Source organism: Eublepharis macularius, chromosome 9 (assembly GCF_028583425.1).
Source record: "Eublepharis macularius isolate TG4126 chromosome 9, MPM_Emac_v1.0, whole genome shotgun sequence".
In the NCBI taxonomy this organism is placed as follows: Eukaryota; Metazoa; Chordata; class Lepidosauria; order Squamata; family Eublepharidae; genus Eublepharis; species Eublepharis macularius.
In genome coordinates, this window is record NC_072798.1 from 2,158,413 (window position 1) to 2,175,033 (window position 16,621).

At 44.8% G+C, this 16,621-nt stretch overlaps 1 protein-coding gene and 2 pseudogenes across 1 annotated transcript; all 3 read left to right on the forward strand.

Moving 5' to 3' along the window:
- Positions 1-192: 192 nt before the first annotated feature.
- Positions 193-7,152, forward strand: LOC129335757 (olfactory receptor 5V1-like; annotated as a pseudogene).
- An 803-nt stretch (positions 7,153-7,955) lies between these two features.
- Positions 7,956-8,895, forward strand: LOC129335758 (olfactory receptor 5V1-like). The gene is given in 2 exon segments (XM_054988550.1): positions 7,956-8,551; positions 8,553-8,895. Coding segments are annotated over 2 exon segments (939 nt in total).
- Positions 8,896-8,994: 99 nt separating this feature from the next.
- Positions 8,995-10,031, forward strand: LOC129335759 (olfactory receptor 5V1-like; annotated as a pseudogene).
- Positions 10,032-16,621: the final 6,590 nt, after the last annotated feature.

The following is a 16,621-nucleotide window of genomic DNA, read 5'->3' on the forward strand; positions in this document are numbered from 1 at the left end:
CTTTAACTTCCCTGTCCTTTTGCTTTGAATTAACTCTTTAGTAAGGCTGTCAGCTCTATGTTGCAGAATTGCTGGAGATTTGGGGATGGGAGGTCACATTTGGGGAAGGGAGGGACCTCCGCAAGATATAACACCATACAGTCCGTCTTCCAAAGAAGCCATTTCTTGTGCCAGTGATAGACCAACTTCTACAACCAGTGTATGGCACAGATATTCTACCTGACATCTTTTGTGGGCATGGAGGCTGTGCTGCTGTCTGTCATGGCTTATGACTACTATGCTGCCATCTGTAAACCGCCTGATGCACACCAAGGTGTGCACTTTGCTAGCCTTTGCCATTTGGGGGTGGGGCCTCCTAGATTCTGCCTTTCATACAGCTCTTGCCTCAAACTTGGATTTCTGTGGAATCAACCAGATTCATTACATCTTCTGTGATCTCCCCCCACTGATGAAAATTTCTTGTGGTGATACACACAACAGTGTGAGGGTGACCCTTCCTCTTCATCATTTTCTCATATTTCTTCATCTTGTCCTCCATCTTGAAGATTCCTTCCAACACTGGCAAGCACAAAGCCTTTTCCACCTGTGCTTCTCATATCACTGTCGTTGTCATTTACTATGGAAATGGGTTACTTAACTATAACCAACCAAGCTCCAGTTACTCCTTAAGGACTGACACTCTGATCTCCACCATGCTCTTTGTAATCATTCCAATGCCGAACCCCCTAATCTACAGCCTCAGAAACAAGGAGGTCAAGCGGGCCTTGAAGATGGTTCTGGAAAGCCAAAGAAAGGCTGACACATCCTCACACGCACAGCAAGGGAGAACTTTGTCATACGCATCAGTATTGGAACGCTTTAGAGTTGGTTGCAGCTTTTTGCCTGGTCAAGAGACCCATGGCTCCTCCTCTTCTTCATCACTAGTGGTCAGCTCTGTATGCCCCCTTTGCCTATCTTGGCCCCCAGTTCCTGGCCAATGTCAGGTTAAGCTCACTCTGACTTGCCTACCACATTAGTTTACAATGACCTCAATATCCTCCACTCAATTATGTGTGGAGAAGTGAGATGGAAATTTTGTAAACAAGTGAATAATAAATTATTTCATACTCTCCAAATTCAAAACTTAAATGCTTGTATACTTTTCTTATGGGAAAGGAAAAGGGTGTTCATGTTGCAGCCGTTAGAAATCCAGAGAGTTCTAGCCAGCAGGATTTTTTAAGTATACATTGCTTGCCAGTGTGTCTATTACAATTTATGCTGTCCTTCTTCCAAAGAGCCCTAACCTGGATACCCCAGGAGAGCCTGATTTCGTCAGATCTCAGAAGGTAAGTAGAGTCAGCCTTGGTTAGTAATTGGATGGGAGATCTCCAACGAAGACCAGGGTTGCAGAGGCAGGTAATGGCAAATCACCTCTGTTAGTCTGTCAGGGGTCACTATAAGTTGGCTATGACTTGATGGCAGGATTTCATTCCTCTTCCTCCAAAGAGCTTGGGAGGATGGGGAGGCACACATCTCACTCTCCTCCATTTTACTTTCACAGTAATTCTGTGGGTTATATCAGACTAAGAGAAGATGACAGGCTCAAGGTCATCCGGTGAGCATCAGAGATTGAGTGAGAATTTGAACTTAGGTCTCCTATAGCCTCTTCTCTTAAGAACACTCATTCATCCTGTGAAGGGCTGCCATAGAACATCTCAGCACTTGGAGTCAGTGAGGAAACTAAACCACCTCTCCCAATAGTTTAGTCCAGCAGAACAGCAAGATTTGAGTTGAAAAATCCAGAACAATACCAAGAGATAACCTGCTACAAGACATGCCCAAACGAAATAGCAGTAGAACACCATTGGTTAAGGACAGTCGTTCATCCTGTTAAGGGCTGCCTTGGAAATTCCAGTAATGTTTCCCAAAACATTGCTTTTGGTAGTCATGCTCCACCACCTTTCACGAACAACACAGTTAGAAAACAGGAGCGATTGGCTTGGAGATCTGTCCAGCAATACCTCCTCTTCATGGGAAGCTTGAGGGTGTTCACAGAGTTCTTCCTTGTGTAGCTCAGGATCCAAACTATTAAGGAGTCACAGTGCCAAACAGATGCACTGAGAACAGATCACTTATGCAACTACCGTGGGCATGTAGATGGTAGCTTGTCAGAAAATGCTGATGGACCTCCTGCCCAGAGGATCTGCATTCTGGTCCTTGCAAGCTGCTCAGTTCACCTTCTCCTTTTCCATGAGGTCCTTTGGTGTGACATTTTTACCCACTCCAATTCTCTTCATTGCAACTGACATGGGCACAAACAAGCTATGGCAAGCCTACACAGAACAGGCTTCAGAGCTTGCAGCAAGTGTTTAGAGACTATTCCCAGGGAGTTTCAAACTGGTGGCAACGATCATCTGCTCTACCATTGGATGTAAGTTCTATTTATCCCCCAAACTTTGGTCTAGTGGATTTTAGGGACTCTGCACTCATGGCCAAAAATCACCTGATTCAGCTTCCACTGTTCCTAGGGCCTGGCAGGCTGGGACCCCCATCCATTATGGTCAGGTGCAATCTTGCCAGCCAAGAAGCCCCAAGAGAAGATCTCGTTTTCTGAACTAGTTCTTAGCTGTTCTCCCTCGTGATGCAGATCTCTCTCCAAGGGCCTCTCACAGTCTTCATTAAAACAGGTCACAAGAAAGCGGTCCAGCTTTGAGGTATGTGATGTGGGAGGCCTGGTGGCAGCAAGGAACCAAGAAGACCTTTCTCTTGGGCAACCTTAAGGAGCAGTTTGGTCCACTTCCTAGCCGGAAGGCAGGAAGCCTAGAAACAGATTCTCCATTCAACAAAATTTCTGCCCCCTCAAAGCTTTCTACCTGGCTTCCTCTTTGCCAGAAATGACGGGAAGAAGCCTTCCCTTCTGAACATCTTCACACAGCCAACAGCCGCCATCTACTTTAATTCGGCTGACGGGGAAGAAAGGTGAGTAGCAAAGCAAGAGGCTTAGCAATATGACATTTAGCCCTGGGAAAGCTTCCTTTTGCAACAGGGGAAAATTTTCATTGAAATACATAGGCAGTTAACATTTTAAAATTTCCATTCTCAGATTCAGGGCATGGCTTATTTTTTTAAAAAAATCCACCAGATGATAGCAAAATAATCTATCTTCTGCCAGCTTCATAGGATGCCCAAGTGCTAGTAAAGTTTAGAAGAGTGAATGAAATCACACAGCAAAATAAGACAGCTCGGTGTGTTTAGCGTCCACGAAAAATATTTACTATAAAAGTAAGAGTAAAGGATATAGGGGGAAAATAACAACAGTCTAACTAAACTCTATCTTGCTCCTTTTGTTCTCTGTCTCACTACTTTCTCTCTCTATCCTGTCATCTCTGTAACTAGAACTCTGTGACTAGGACAGTATAAATTAATTGTCCCACAATAAACTGATTAGCCAACAGTCAATTGTTGGTTCACTTCATTGAGAATAATACCTCCCCTTTTGTGGTAAGAAGCATCTACTGCTCCACACCTAATTGGTTCTATGCTAATCTTGCTATCATTAGTTTAACACAAACATCAGCCTAACTCTTTCATGACAGAAGGGATGATACTTGCAAAACCCCAAAGCCCCTTCTCAACTGTCATATACTGAAATCATGAAGGTTCACAGTTTCTTGCACAGGTATTCAAACTTCCCTCTGGCGAGTGGCTTGGTGAGTATGTCAGCAACCATCTCCTCTGAAGGACAATATTTGAGTTCAATCAACCCTTGTTGCTGCAGCATGATATTTGACAGCAACATGCTTGCTTCTTGCCTTCACACTTGGATAGGGCTATGAATGCTTGAGGTGGATGCTTTGGTGTGGATGTACCTAAGCCACTAATCTTGTTTGAAGACAATCAAGCATGCATAGCCCTATCCAAGTGTGAAAGTGCTAATCTTTGTGGATGATTTGATCTTGTGCAATCAAAGCAAAGAGGATGCACAAGACATTGCTTCATCCATTCTCAGTCCTCTCAATTTGTATTCCAAGGTAATGATTCACGTCTCCCAGATGTTTCTACCTCTTTGTTCAGGTTTTCAGCAATGTCTTGTGCATCCTCTCTGCTTTGATTGCACAAGATCAAATCATCCACAAAGATTAGCACATACTAGCACTGTCCATCTTTCCGTCTTGTAAATGGGCAGGGCTCTGCCTTTCCTGGTTGAAAATTTTGATTTTGTAACAGCTTCGTCAATTTTTCATTCCAAGCCCGAGCAGCTTGTTTAAGCCCATAGAGGCTCTTTTTAGTTTGCACATGAGATTCACTTTTCCTTTCTCTTGAAAGTCATCTGGCTGTTCCACATATATCTCTTCAGTCAAATCGCCATCGAGAAATGCTGTTTTAATATCCAGGTGTTCAATGTATATCCCTCTTGATGCTACTATACTTAGAAAAGTTCCGATTGGTGTATTCTTGACAACAGGTACAAACATTTCAGAAAAGTCAGTACCAGACCTTTGTGTAAACCCTTTAGCCACCAGACGTGCTTTGTATTTGTCTACTGTTCCATCAGCATTGTGTGCCATCTTGAATACCCATTTGTATCCAATAGTTTTTCTTTCTGAGGGTAATTCAGTAAGTTGTCCATATTTGATTCCTTCGCAAAGATTCGAACTCTTCCTCTGCTGCCTCTATCCATCTGTCTCATTCATGTGCAGGCAGTTCATCTCTTTCTAGCTTGATGCTTCATTCATAGACTGCCCATTTGCACAAAAGGAAAATCTCAGAGGTGGTACTCCTCTGTTGTTTCTTTGTGACTGTCTCACAGTAGTCTCCTCTGACCCAGCCTCTCCTGTCTCCCCCTTCTGATTGTGTGGGTCTCTTGTTGCCCTTCCTGTTGATTGGCATTCCCAGCAGGTGGCCTTCTGGCCATATCAGTGAAAGAGACTTCTTCAGCTTCCTGGCTGGTTTGCACTGGGGACTCTAATTGCTTAGAAGCTTGGAATACATTGCTCTCATCAATATGTAACACATTGTATAGTTTAAGCAAAAGCATTTTAGGGTCCATAATTCTATATCCTTTTCCACCAGAAGCATATCCCACAAGGATTCCCACTTCTGCTTTGGGGTCCAACTTTCCCCTTCTTTCCCTGGATATAGGGCATATTCTTTACAGCCAAATGCTTTCAGGTGCTTTGAGCCTGGCTTCTTCTTAAACCGCAATTCAAATGGAATTTTTCCTGTGGCCTTAGATGGGACTCTATTATGGAGGTAAACTGCTGTATTTTAGTGCTTCTGCCCAGGGAGGGGTCAGGAGTAAGCAACAAGCCATCTCCTGGAGTCTTCTATTAAGGCGCTCAGCTGAGCTAGTTTGTTGAGTTGAATAAGCCACACTCATATTATGCTCTATTCCCTCCTGCTCCAGGGACCTTTGGAACTCATTTCCAGAATATTCTCTCCCATTCTGACCTCTGGAGCCTTACTGAACTTATTTTTCACAACAGCAACATAGTTCTTGAATTTCTCTAGCACCTAATCTTTAGATTTTATCAGGTAAACATAAGCATAATGACTTCCAGCATCTAAGAACATTAAGATGTATTTATTCCCTCCAACTGAGGGCCAACCAAATGTATGTAGACTTTTTGTAGTAGTGCCTCACCATGCACACTCTGTAGCTTTTTGTATCTTGGAGCAATCTCTTTGACTTTAAAGCAAATTTCACAGTCATCTTTCCTCTGATCACATTCAGCCACTTCAATATCGCATTCTTGAAAAAGCTTTTGCACAGATTTAACATTTCTATGACCTAGGCCGATTCCACATGGCTTACTTGAAGTCGGGACGTTGCGGAACATTGCAGATCATGCCGGGAAAAATGCGGAAGATCACGTTTTCTCACGCGACATCACACAAGTTTTGCGTGAGAAAATGCGATCTTCTGCGTTTTTTCTGGCATGATCCGCAATGCTCCGCAGTGTCCCAGCTTCAGATAAGCCATGTGGAATCGGCCCAAGTCTGTTCTGCCATACTGTGATGCAATTAGAATGGACACATTTGCTTTGCTTTGCATAATACTTTGGTTCACCAATGTGCTTCAGAAAATAAAAGCCATGTCTTTTGCCCCAATATTTGAACAGTAGCTTCGGGATGGTAAATGCTACATGCATTGTCTTTGATCAAAAACTCGCTTCCATGTTTCACTATCTTTCCAATAGACAATATATTCTGTTCAGCTCATGGAGTGTGGATACAGTCTTTCAAACGAATTTCAACAACTTCTTCTGCAGTATTTAAAACTCTTAGCTTAACTTTTCCAGATCCCTGTATAGGCAAAGGATTCCCATCAGTCTGAGTTAGGCTATGTTCACTCTCTTCCTTCAAATCCACAAACCAACATTCATCATGACAAACATGAGAGAAAGCTCCGTCCTGAATCTAACAGCCAAAAGTTTTTCATATTTAAATCTTTATCTGAGATCATGTAAGTTTTTATTTTGTTTATTTATATTCCTCCTGTTGCTTTGGGACATATAGTGTGATTGACCACGCGCTTCTCTTTGTTATCCCTTCAGCTTTGTTCTACAGTGCTTTGCAAAGTTCCCCCTCTTGCAGCAATTATGACAAATAACACCTTCATTTCTGTGCATTACTCTTAAAGCTGACATTGCTCTGGCTGCTTCATTAACTGATCTCTTAATCCCTTCATCTCTAAGGTAATTCAAAGTACAATCTACGTCAATCTGGTCCCTTGATTCCAAAACCGAAATTTGATTTGCGTAAGAGGCCAGAAATTTGTTCAGAAACATGCATTAATTTCTCCCAGGGTAAATTCAATTCCTGTAGGCTGAAGAAAATTCCTGTAGGCTGAAGAAAAACTGCCGTCTTTCCCCAGCATTTTGGGGTGGATCATCTGTGATAACATCCTGAACTTCTAGTGCACACAGAAATCTATACTTCCACATTAAATAATTGTGCTTGTTCAATTTGGGAACGTATTGAATGGAGGAAGTAGCATTCTCACAGACTGCCGAGATGAGCTGGCTCCTTGAACGGCATTCATTGTCTCCCTTCAGGCGGGCTGTTTAAATTCTCCTGATACACACATCTTCCTTTCTTTGGCATAGGCAAAAAGAGATATATCAGTCTTGCTTCAAATGTGGGCTCAACGATGAGATCCTTTTTGCTTGAAAGTCAAAAAGAAAAGGGCTAGGAAAAATGTATCCAAAAGTAATTCCTTTTGAAAATATTCTGTGCCCTGTCGCCTGCAAAGCTAACATACATACAGCTGCCTTTTAGAAATTCTGAACCCATAACCTTTATGTTGGTAAAGAGTGAATAAAAGCACACAGCAGAACAGGGCAGCCCAGAGACATCTGTGTTTAGCTTCTAAGAAAAAAATTTACTACAGAAGTCAAGGTAAAGAAAATAACAACCATCTTATTCCTTTTGTTCTCTCGTTGTCTCTCTATCCTTTCATCTCTGTAACTGGGACAGTAACTGATAGCCTCATACATGCAGTATGGGTTAATTGCCCCCCCCCCAATAAATTGATTAGCCATTAGTCAATGGTAGGATCACTTCATTGAGAATAATACCTCCCCTTTTGTGGCAGGAAGAGTCTACTCTGGATCTAATTGGCCCTATGCTAATCTTGTTATCATTAGCTTAACACGACCATCAGCTTAACTCATGACAGAAGGGATGACACTTCCTAAAAACCCAACAACACAGAGAGAAGGACCTCTCTGTCTGCCTTCTCCACACTACGTATAATTTTGTGGGGCTCTATCATGTCAGTCCTCCATTCCTCTTTTTGTCAACTAAGAAGCCCCAGATGCTTCTCCATAAAAACAGAGAGAGTCACGTACTAAAAACACAGTCCTGCATGGAGTTTCAGAGAGAGAGGAGAGAGATTTGTGAGTTCTGCTTTTGCTTGTATTGATTTCAGTTCCTTCTTGGCTCTCTCCTTACAGGTGGATACTATGGAGTCCATGGCAGGTGGCAATCAGACGCAGGTGATGGAATTCGTCTTCCTCGGTTTCTCTAGTATCCCAAGGGGCCATGCCTTCCTTTTTGTGGTGTTCCTAGCAATCTACTTGGTTACTGTAACCGGGAATATCATGATAGTCACCCTGATCCAGTTGGATTCCCGCCTGCACAGCCCCATGTACTTTTTCCTCAGCCATTTATCCTGCTTGGATGTTTGCTATTCATCCGTCACTGTCCCCAAGATCATGATAACCTTACTACACGAGAAACCAACTATTTCATATAACCAGTGCATGGCGCAGATGTTCTTCTTGATGTCATTTGCAGGATCGGAATGTGCCCTGCTGGCCATCATGGCCTACGACCGCTATGCCGCCATTTGCCAGCCACTGCGCTACAGTAATCTCATGAGCCCTCAGGTCCGTGTCCCTCTGGCCATTTTTTCGTGGCTCTGGGGCATGCTGGACTCAGCCATTCACACAATCCTGGCCACCAATCTATCATTCTGTGGGGCCAACCAGCTTGACCACATATTCTGTGATGTCCCACCTCTCCTGAAAATTGCCTGCAGCGACACCTACATTAACGAGATGGCCCTTCATGGGCATGAGTCCATTCCTACTTGTCGTTATCTCGTACATCTACATCCTGTCCGCCATCTTGCGAATTCGCTCCAACACTGGCCGGCGCAAGGCCTTTTCTACCTGTGCTTCACACATGGTTGTAGTAATAATCTACTATGGGATGGCAGACTTGAACTACAACCGCCCCAGCACTGGCTACTCCTTGGAGATCGACACTCTGATCTCCACGATGTATTGTATCATCACTCCTATGCTAAACCCCTTCATCTACAGCCTCCGCAACAAAGAGGTAAAGGGGGCTCTGTGGAAGGTGCTGGGGCTGCAGGAGAAGGAGTCCACTTTCCCAAGCAAGCAGTGAGAGAAAAGCTGGAGCAAGAGTCCATATCACACTAATAACCACCCAGTTTCCAATTCTCGCCACCTATAGGTTGCTTAGGGGTCACATTCAATAAGAGGAATGATCACGTCCTATGCCTCTGACAGGTCTTAAGTCTTTTAATTTCCATGTCTTCCGGCTTTGACTTATCTCTGTAGTAAGGTTGTCAACTCCATGTTGGGAAATTCCTGAAAATTTGGGGGTGGAGCCTTGGGAGGGTCAGGTTTGCAGAGGGGAGGGACCTCAGGAAGGTATGATACCATACAGAGCATCTTCCAAAGCAGCCATTTTTTGTACCAGTTATGGACCATCTTCTACAACCAGTGTGGGCTCAGATGTTCTACCGGATGTCTTTTGTAGGGACGGAGGCTGCACTGCTGTCTGTCATGGCCTATGACTGCTGTGCTGCCATCTGTAACCCGCCTGATGCACACCAGGGTGCACACTCTGCTAGCCTTTACCATTTGGGGGTGGGGCTTCCTAGATTCTGCTTTTCATACAGCTCTTGCCTCAAATTCAATTTCTGTAGAATCAACCAGATTCATTACATCTTCTGTGATCTCCTACCATTGATGAAAATTTCTTGTGGCAATACACAACAGTGTGGAGGGTGACCTTTCCTCTTCATCATTCTTTCACATGTCTTCATCTTGTCCTCCATCTTAAAGTTTCCTTCCAACACTGGCAAATGCAAAGCCTTTTCCACCTGTACTTCTCATATCACTGTCGTCATCATTTACTATGGAAATGGATTACTTAAGTATAACCATCCAAGCGTTGATTGGTCCTTAAAGATTGACGCTTTGGTCTCCACCATGTACTGCATAATCATTCCAACGCTCGAGCCCCTAATCTACAACCTTGGAAACAAGGAGGTCAAGTGGACCTTAAAGATGAGTCTAGAAAGCCAGAGGAAGGTCTACACATCCTCACAGACAGTAAGGGAGAACTTTGCAGTACTCGTCAGTATTTGTACCCTTAGGGTCAGAAGCAGCTTTTTGTCAACCCTGGCCAAGAGCCCTGTGGATCCTCCTCTTCTTCACCATCAGCAGTCAGCTCTGAATGCTCCCCCTGCCTATTTTGGCCCCCAATTCCTGGCCAATGCCAGGTTAAGCTGACTCTGACATTGGGCTTGCCTACCACATTCATTTGCAATGGCGTCAATATCCTCCATCTCTTATTTTGAGTGGAAAAGTGAGATGGAAATTTTGTAAACCAATGATTAAAAAATTATTTCATACTCTCCAAGTATAAAACCTAAATGCTTGTATACTTTTCTTATGCAAAATTATTGCCACAGGCAAGGGACCAGGGAAGCTCTCTGTATGCTGCCACCAGTCTGGTAGAGGTTTCCTTGGAAGGTCCCAGAAAACCCAAACGATTTTTGTTTACTCTTTCCCAGTAGGTTTTACTTTATGTGTGACTGAATGAGGCATGAGGACCCAGGCAGGGTAATAAACAACTTTATTTAAAAGGTTTAGTAATAACCGGTGTTCAAACTTTGTAGAATAAGGAGAATAGTAAAGGTTGGTGAACAAACAAAATAAAGCACCCTAATGCATCTAACTAGACTGTTCCTAGCTGTCTCTTGGCTTCAATCTGACTCACCCTGTGACAGACTCAGCTTCAAATGCTGAGATTGCTGGGCAGTAAAGAGGGGAGGATGATTGACATGCACCCCCCCCCCCTTGTGCCTAGCCGGAAATGGTGTTTGGGGATGGAATGTTGAAGGGTTGACAGTTGGAGAAAACTGAAGAGTGGAGGGAGTTGGAGAGAGGGTCAACCAGAGAGTCCTCTGTGAGAGGAAGGAAGGGGAAGGTGTACCCTTTAAGGAAAAATCATTATGTTCATGAAGCACTTGTGGGACTAAAGTGGGAAAGACAGCACTAACTTCTGCACAGACACAAGAGATCTGGGAACTGAAGTAGGTAGAAGGGAGTCTCCCCTTAGGCACCAGGAACAGGGTTATAGCTTGGGGCATAACGCCTGCCCATTATCCTGAAAGCGTTTGACTCCGTTGAGTACGCTACGGTCTGCAGAAGAAGGGAAGCCATGCTGTCTGTGTGTCAAAAGTGGAGCATTTGCAAAAGGAGTGCCAACCTCTGAAAGAACTCATTTTAAAATCTTTGACAACACCAACACCTCTCAAAGAAGCCAGCAGCTTAGAACCATACAAAGTGTTTTGTGTCTCACACCAGAGTTCTGTATAAAAACCTTTCTGTTACTTCAGTTTCAAGCACCTGCCTACATGCTTACTTACTTGTAAATTAACCTACTGTTTCATTTTGAATCTCCACAAGCCTTGTGTGCCAGTTTCTGTTTAAGGGAAGTGCAAACCCCTGATATTTCCCTTACTTGGACTTGGCTGGGTAACTACTTATTATAACAACAACAACATTTGATTTATATACCACCCTTCAGGACAACTTAACACGCACTCAGAGCAGTTTACAAAGTATGTTATTATCATCTCCGCAACAAAACACCCTGTGAGGTGGGTGGGGCTGAGAGAGCTCTGAGAGAGCTGTGACTGGCCGAAGGTCACCCTGCTGGCTTCAAACCGAGAAGTGGGGAATCAAACCCAGTTCTCCAGATTAGAGTTCCATGCTCTGTCTTAACCACTACACCAAACTGGCTTATTACTGAAGAGCAGGACAAAAAACCGGAAGTTGAAGCTAAATCTCAACCACGCTACTAAAGGCTTCCCAGTCCAGTATTCAGCTTCATAGGCTTAGAGAGGAGAAGTTTTACCTCCGGGTAGGAGAAGGTCAGCCCAAGCCTGAGACGAGGGTTCGTGACTCATCCCTTCCAGACGGGGGTCCCTCCGTCTGCAGCAGCCTCTCCCCAGCTCTGCTCCCCAGGAGTGAACCCCACCCACTATGGCCAGGCTTTTTATCCCTTCTTCCCAGGCACTACCCCCCTACTTCTCTATTGGTGCAATCGTTCCCTCCAACTCCCCTGTTAACCAATTAAAAGGGCCCAAAGCGGACCTGGGAAATTTAGGCCCGGTAGCCACTCTAGTACAGGCTTCCCTGGAGCCACTAGGCCTCAGTACAAATCCTGCTGACCTCCCAAGATCCAGAGCAGTTAGCCATGTTAGTCTGCAGTAGCAAAATAGGAAAGAGTCCAGTAGCACCTTTAAGACTAACCAACTTTACTGTAGCATAAACCTTCGAGAACCACAGTTCTGCATCTGACCAAGAGAGCTGTGGTTCTCGAAAGCTTATGCTACAGTAAAGTTGGTTAGTCTTAAAGGTGCTACTGGACTCTTTACTATTTTGCTGATATCCCAAATAATTGCTTTTGGTAGTCATGCTCCACCACCTTTCATGAACACCATACTTAGAAAACAGGAGCGATTGGCTTGGAGATCTGACCAGTAATGCCACCTCTTCATGCGGAGCTTAAGGGTGTTCACTGAGTTCTTCTTCCTGTAGGATTTTTCGAGTCCATGGCTCCATGTCATACATTAGTTGATTTTTTTTTCTTCGCTACATCAATATGTTAATTGATAAAGGATCAAGTAAAATGTGTCCTGCTGCTTATTAGAAAGACTTTTTAGACTCTTAAGGGGAATTAGAGGGAATAATTTGGAATGTAGCCTTCCTATGCCACTTGCTTGATGATATTTGTTGGTTTCTCAAAACATCTGGCTGGCTGGTGTAGAAAGTGGGTGGCTGGACTGGATGAGCCCCAAGGTCACACTTCAGTAGGAGCGCCAGAAAACCTTGGGCCCACCCTGGATGGGTCACTGGACCAAGGAAATTTGGACTTCTGGGCCACATATCCAAAAGCTTTAAAATCACGGATCTAGCGGACTTTAGGGAGTCTTCACTCAGACCCAAAACACACCTGATTCAGGTCCCAGCATTGCTAACCCATCACAGGCTGGGTCGTCATCCATTACGTTCAGGTGTAATCTTGCCAGCCAAAAAGCCCCAAGAGGCAATCTCATTTACTGGACTATTTCGCAGTTGTTCTTGTGATGCACACACCTTCCTCTCCAAGGACCTCTCAGTCTTCATTAAAGCAAAATCCCTCAGTCCTGCCCATGCTGGCTTCGCGTGACCGAGGCAGCATGCAAGCAGCCTAGCTTTGGGGCGTGTGATATGGGAGCTCTGGTGGCAGCAAGGAACCAAGAAGACCCTTCTGTGGGGCAGGCTCCAAGGAACAGTTTCGTCCACTTCCCAGCAGGAGGGCAGGGAACCTGGGAACAGACTCTCCACTTGACAATCGTTCTGTTATCTCAGGGCTTTCTATCTGGCTCCCTCCTTGCCGGAATCCACCGGAAGAGACCTCCCCATCTGAACATCTTCACTCAGCCAGCTGCAGCCTGCTAATTTCTTTCAGCTGACAGGGGGAAAGGTGAGTAGCAGAGCGAGAGTCCAGCAACATGATTCCCAGCCCCAGGAAAGCTTCTCTTTGCCACAGGGGGAAATTGTTCCTTTGCTTATTCAGATTCATTGAAATACATGGACATTTTACATTTTCAATGGTCAAATTCAGGGCAAATTTTAACGGGTTTTTTTTTTAATGCACCAGGAGATAGAAAAAAATCCAGGGGGTTAATTTTTGATGGGCCCCAAGTCAAACCCAGTTTCCTTGTTGGGTAGTCAAGCTTTACTCTGTTTACAATGTTGAACTTGGGCTTCTCTATATCCACTCTGAGCACCAAGAGGTTCTAGGACTGGCTCCCCTTGGAGGAAAGAAAGCATTGAACTCTTGTAGCACTGTTGTAACATTTGCATTAGTTACTATTCAAGTAGAGCACAGGTGTTGGCGAGGAGGCACTCGTACAAGGAAGCAGATCCACTGCCCCACATCAGATCCCCTAAGAGAGAGAGAGAGAGATCCTGCACCCCTAAAGGTGCTTCCACCATCTCATAGAAGTGTCTGCTTCTCTGTCATTTGCAGAATTAAAATTTCACTTTCTTAGTGCATAGAAATCTGCTGTTCAGTTGGGAGGGAGGGCACCTGTCCAAGCCCTTATCAGTGGTATGGATGAAGTTATTTCCTGACACATCAGGCTCAGGGAGAACATGACATAGCGGAGTGCCCTCAAATCCCCAACTTCCTTTAATATAATAGTATATTTTTAACAGCACTGTAAATTTTAGACTTGAAAGGAAAATACGCCAATATTGTACTACAAGGTTTTCTGTGTCTTGTCCTTCAACATTCAGGATTGTCCTCGCCTGGCTTGAACAGTTTGTGTAGACCAAATATTCCTGAAGGTTATTTGCAAGCAAGTGAAGCCGTTCCCTCCTACTCTCATGCAAAACCTCTTTATGCAGAGTCCTTCTGGGTTAGCCTTTGAAACTTGGCGGGGGGGGGGGGTCGTCCATCATCGTGGCATGTCATCCTGGCATGTCGTATTAGTGGTGGTAACCGTACTTTAAATTCACAGCACTGTGAATCAGCCTGAATAAACATCAATTGTTCCGAAGTGATGGTTTAACTATCAGCAGCTATCAGAGTGTCAGGTGCTGTACAGACCCTAGCCGTGCGGTGCTTCTTTCTCACAAGGGGTAGGCCCATGAGTTCCACGCCTTCTCCAGCCTTTGATGGTGCAAATTCCACAGTCACCATTCCACATCAAGGACTGAACCATGTCCCAGGTTAGAAAGCCAAGCAATTTATTTATTTATTTATTTATGTCATTTATATTCTGCCTTTCTCACTGAGACTCAAGGCAGATTACATAGTGTGAGATTAGTACAATCAGTGGCAAGGACAAGGGCAGGCATTTCCATACAGTGTCAAGGACATTTGCATAAACAAAGTAAATAAATACAAGTTTACAAAGACATAGCATTAGTAAGGATCCAATATGGGGTTGAAGAATTGCTGAAACAGAACCTAATCAATTCTAGGACTTACATTAAACAACATGAAGAACAAGTAGTATACAGGAGTACATGTTTAAAGCAACAGATAATATGGAATGCAACATAAGGCAACAGAATCCAACACCACCCTCTGCGTGCTCCCTCAAAGGTAAGCCCCACTGCGGCTCCAATTTGGGATTCAGCCGCTTCCTCTTGCTGGCCCCTGCCCACAGCATTCAAGGAAGAGGGGAATCAGGCCCCCCTCCCGCCAGCATCCAGAAGACACCCACAGCGTGGGCCCCTCCTGCTTACTCCCTAGCAAAAGCCAAGCCGGGGGGGGGGGGCTTCCTTTCAGCCTCCCCTCAGAAAGGGACCCAAGACAGCTCCACTCCCCTGCTAGTCCCAGCGTTTCTTAACTGCAATCCCAGCCGGTGCCTAGATTGGAAACCAGGGGCAATCTGTGTGAATTAACAAAAGCGGGTGTACAGCTGAGCCTGTGGCAGATCAACCATGCCCAGGGCCTTGGAGAGCAGGGCTCAGGGAGGGTAGCTGCCCCACTGATCTACCTAAGGGCTGACCAGCAAAGTAGACTTTGGATCTATACACAGGCTACAGGGGAAAGAGGAGTTTCCAAAGCAATTTGTGGGTCTGGCATAGGGAATCCACTGTTCAAAGGGGAAAGTTAGACCTATAAGGCAAAAAATTGTTTTGGAAGTGGTTGGTCAAATGGAAGGGGCAGGAGAACAGATGGAAAGAGGCTCCAGAATAGATGGCAGCAGTGCTGATGGATAGAGCCGATGTTCTGCAGGAGATGGATCTGGGGATCAACAGTCTGTGCCTTAGGGTGCATTGAGATCCCCTTATTTATTTTATGTATATCCCTCTTTTCTGCCTGATCAGAAACCCTACCTGAGAAATAGATCCAAGCCAAAAAGGGCCTTTGCCCAGTTCTATCTGGTTTAGAAAATATTCTCCACTTCTCAGCTGATCTGACCACACTGCTCTTTCCATCCGTAACCTCAAGGCTGGATGACTGTAATGGGCTCTGCTACTAGGTTCAGTTGAGGGTTGTGACTTGTCTGTCTAAAGCCGTCCATACTCAAGGACCAGCATGCTTGGAGGATCACCCCTCCAGGTTTCGAGTCCAGTGGCACCGGAAAGACCTTAAAAACCAACAAGATTAACAGGGTGCTATTTTTCAAGAGTCAAAGCAAGCTTATGCCCTGGAAATCTTGTTGGATTTTAAGGTTCTACTGGACTCGAACCTTGCTCTTCTACTGCAAAAGATGCTAAACACAACAAAAAAAAAGGTTCTTTGGTTATATCCGGAGAGGGAGGGCAGGAAGGGACGACCTGGTGCTTGGCTCTCGTGACCCTTTCTTGCATGCCCAGGATAATGCCGATTGCCACATTAAAGTCAGGATCTTCCTCCAGGCCAGACTGGCCAGGGATCCTGGAGGCTCTTTGCTTTCCTCTGGGCATAGATCAGGGGTCATTGAGGGAGGTGAGGAAGGGATATCTGTGAATTTTCTATGTTGTTCAGGGGGCTGGACTAGGTGACCCTTAGGGATCCTTCCAGCTCTATCTTTCTGTTTCCATCTATCATCACTAATTACCCAACAAGAGACGTCTCCTCCATAAATTTGTCCAACATCCTTTTAAACCCATCTGTGGTAGCGGCCATCCATCACTCCATCTCATGGCAGAGAATTCCACAAGTATTCTTGTGTGAAGTGTTACTCCCTTTTGCCTGTCTATCTAAGGCCAGCTTCACAGGGTGCCCAAGTTCTAGTTCTCTGGGAGGGAGAGAAAGAAGGCTCTCTCTGGCTACTTTCTCCACACAATGCATAAGTTGGTAACCCTTGGACATGTCACCCCAC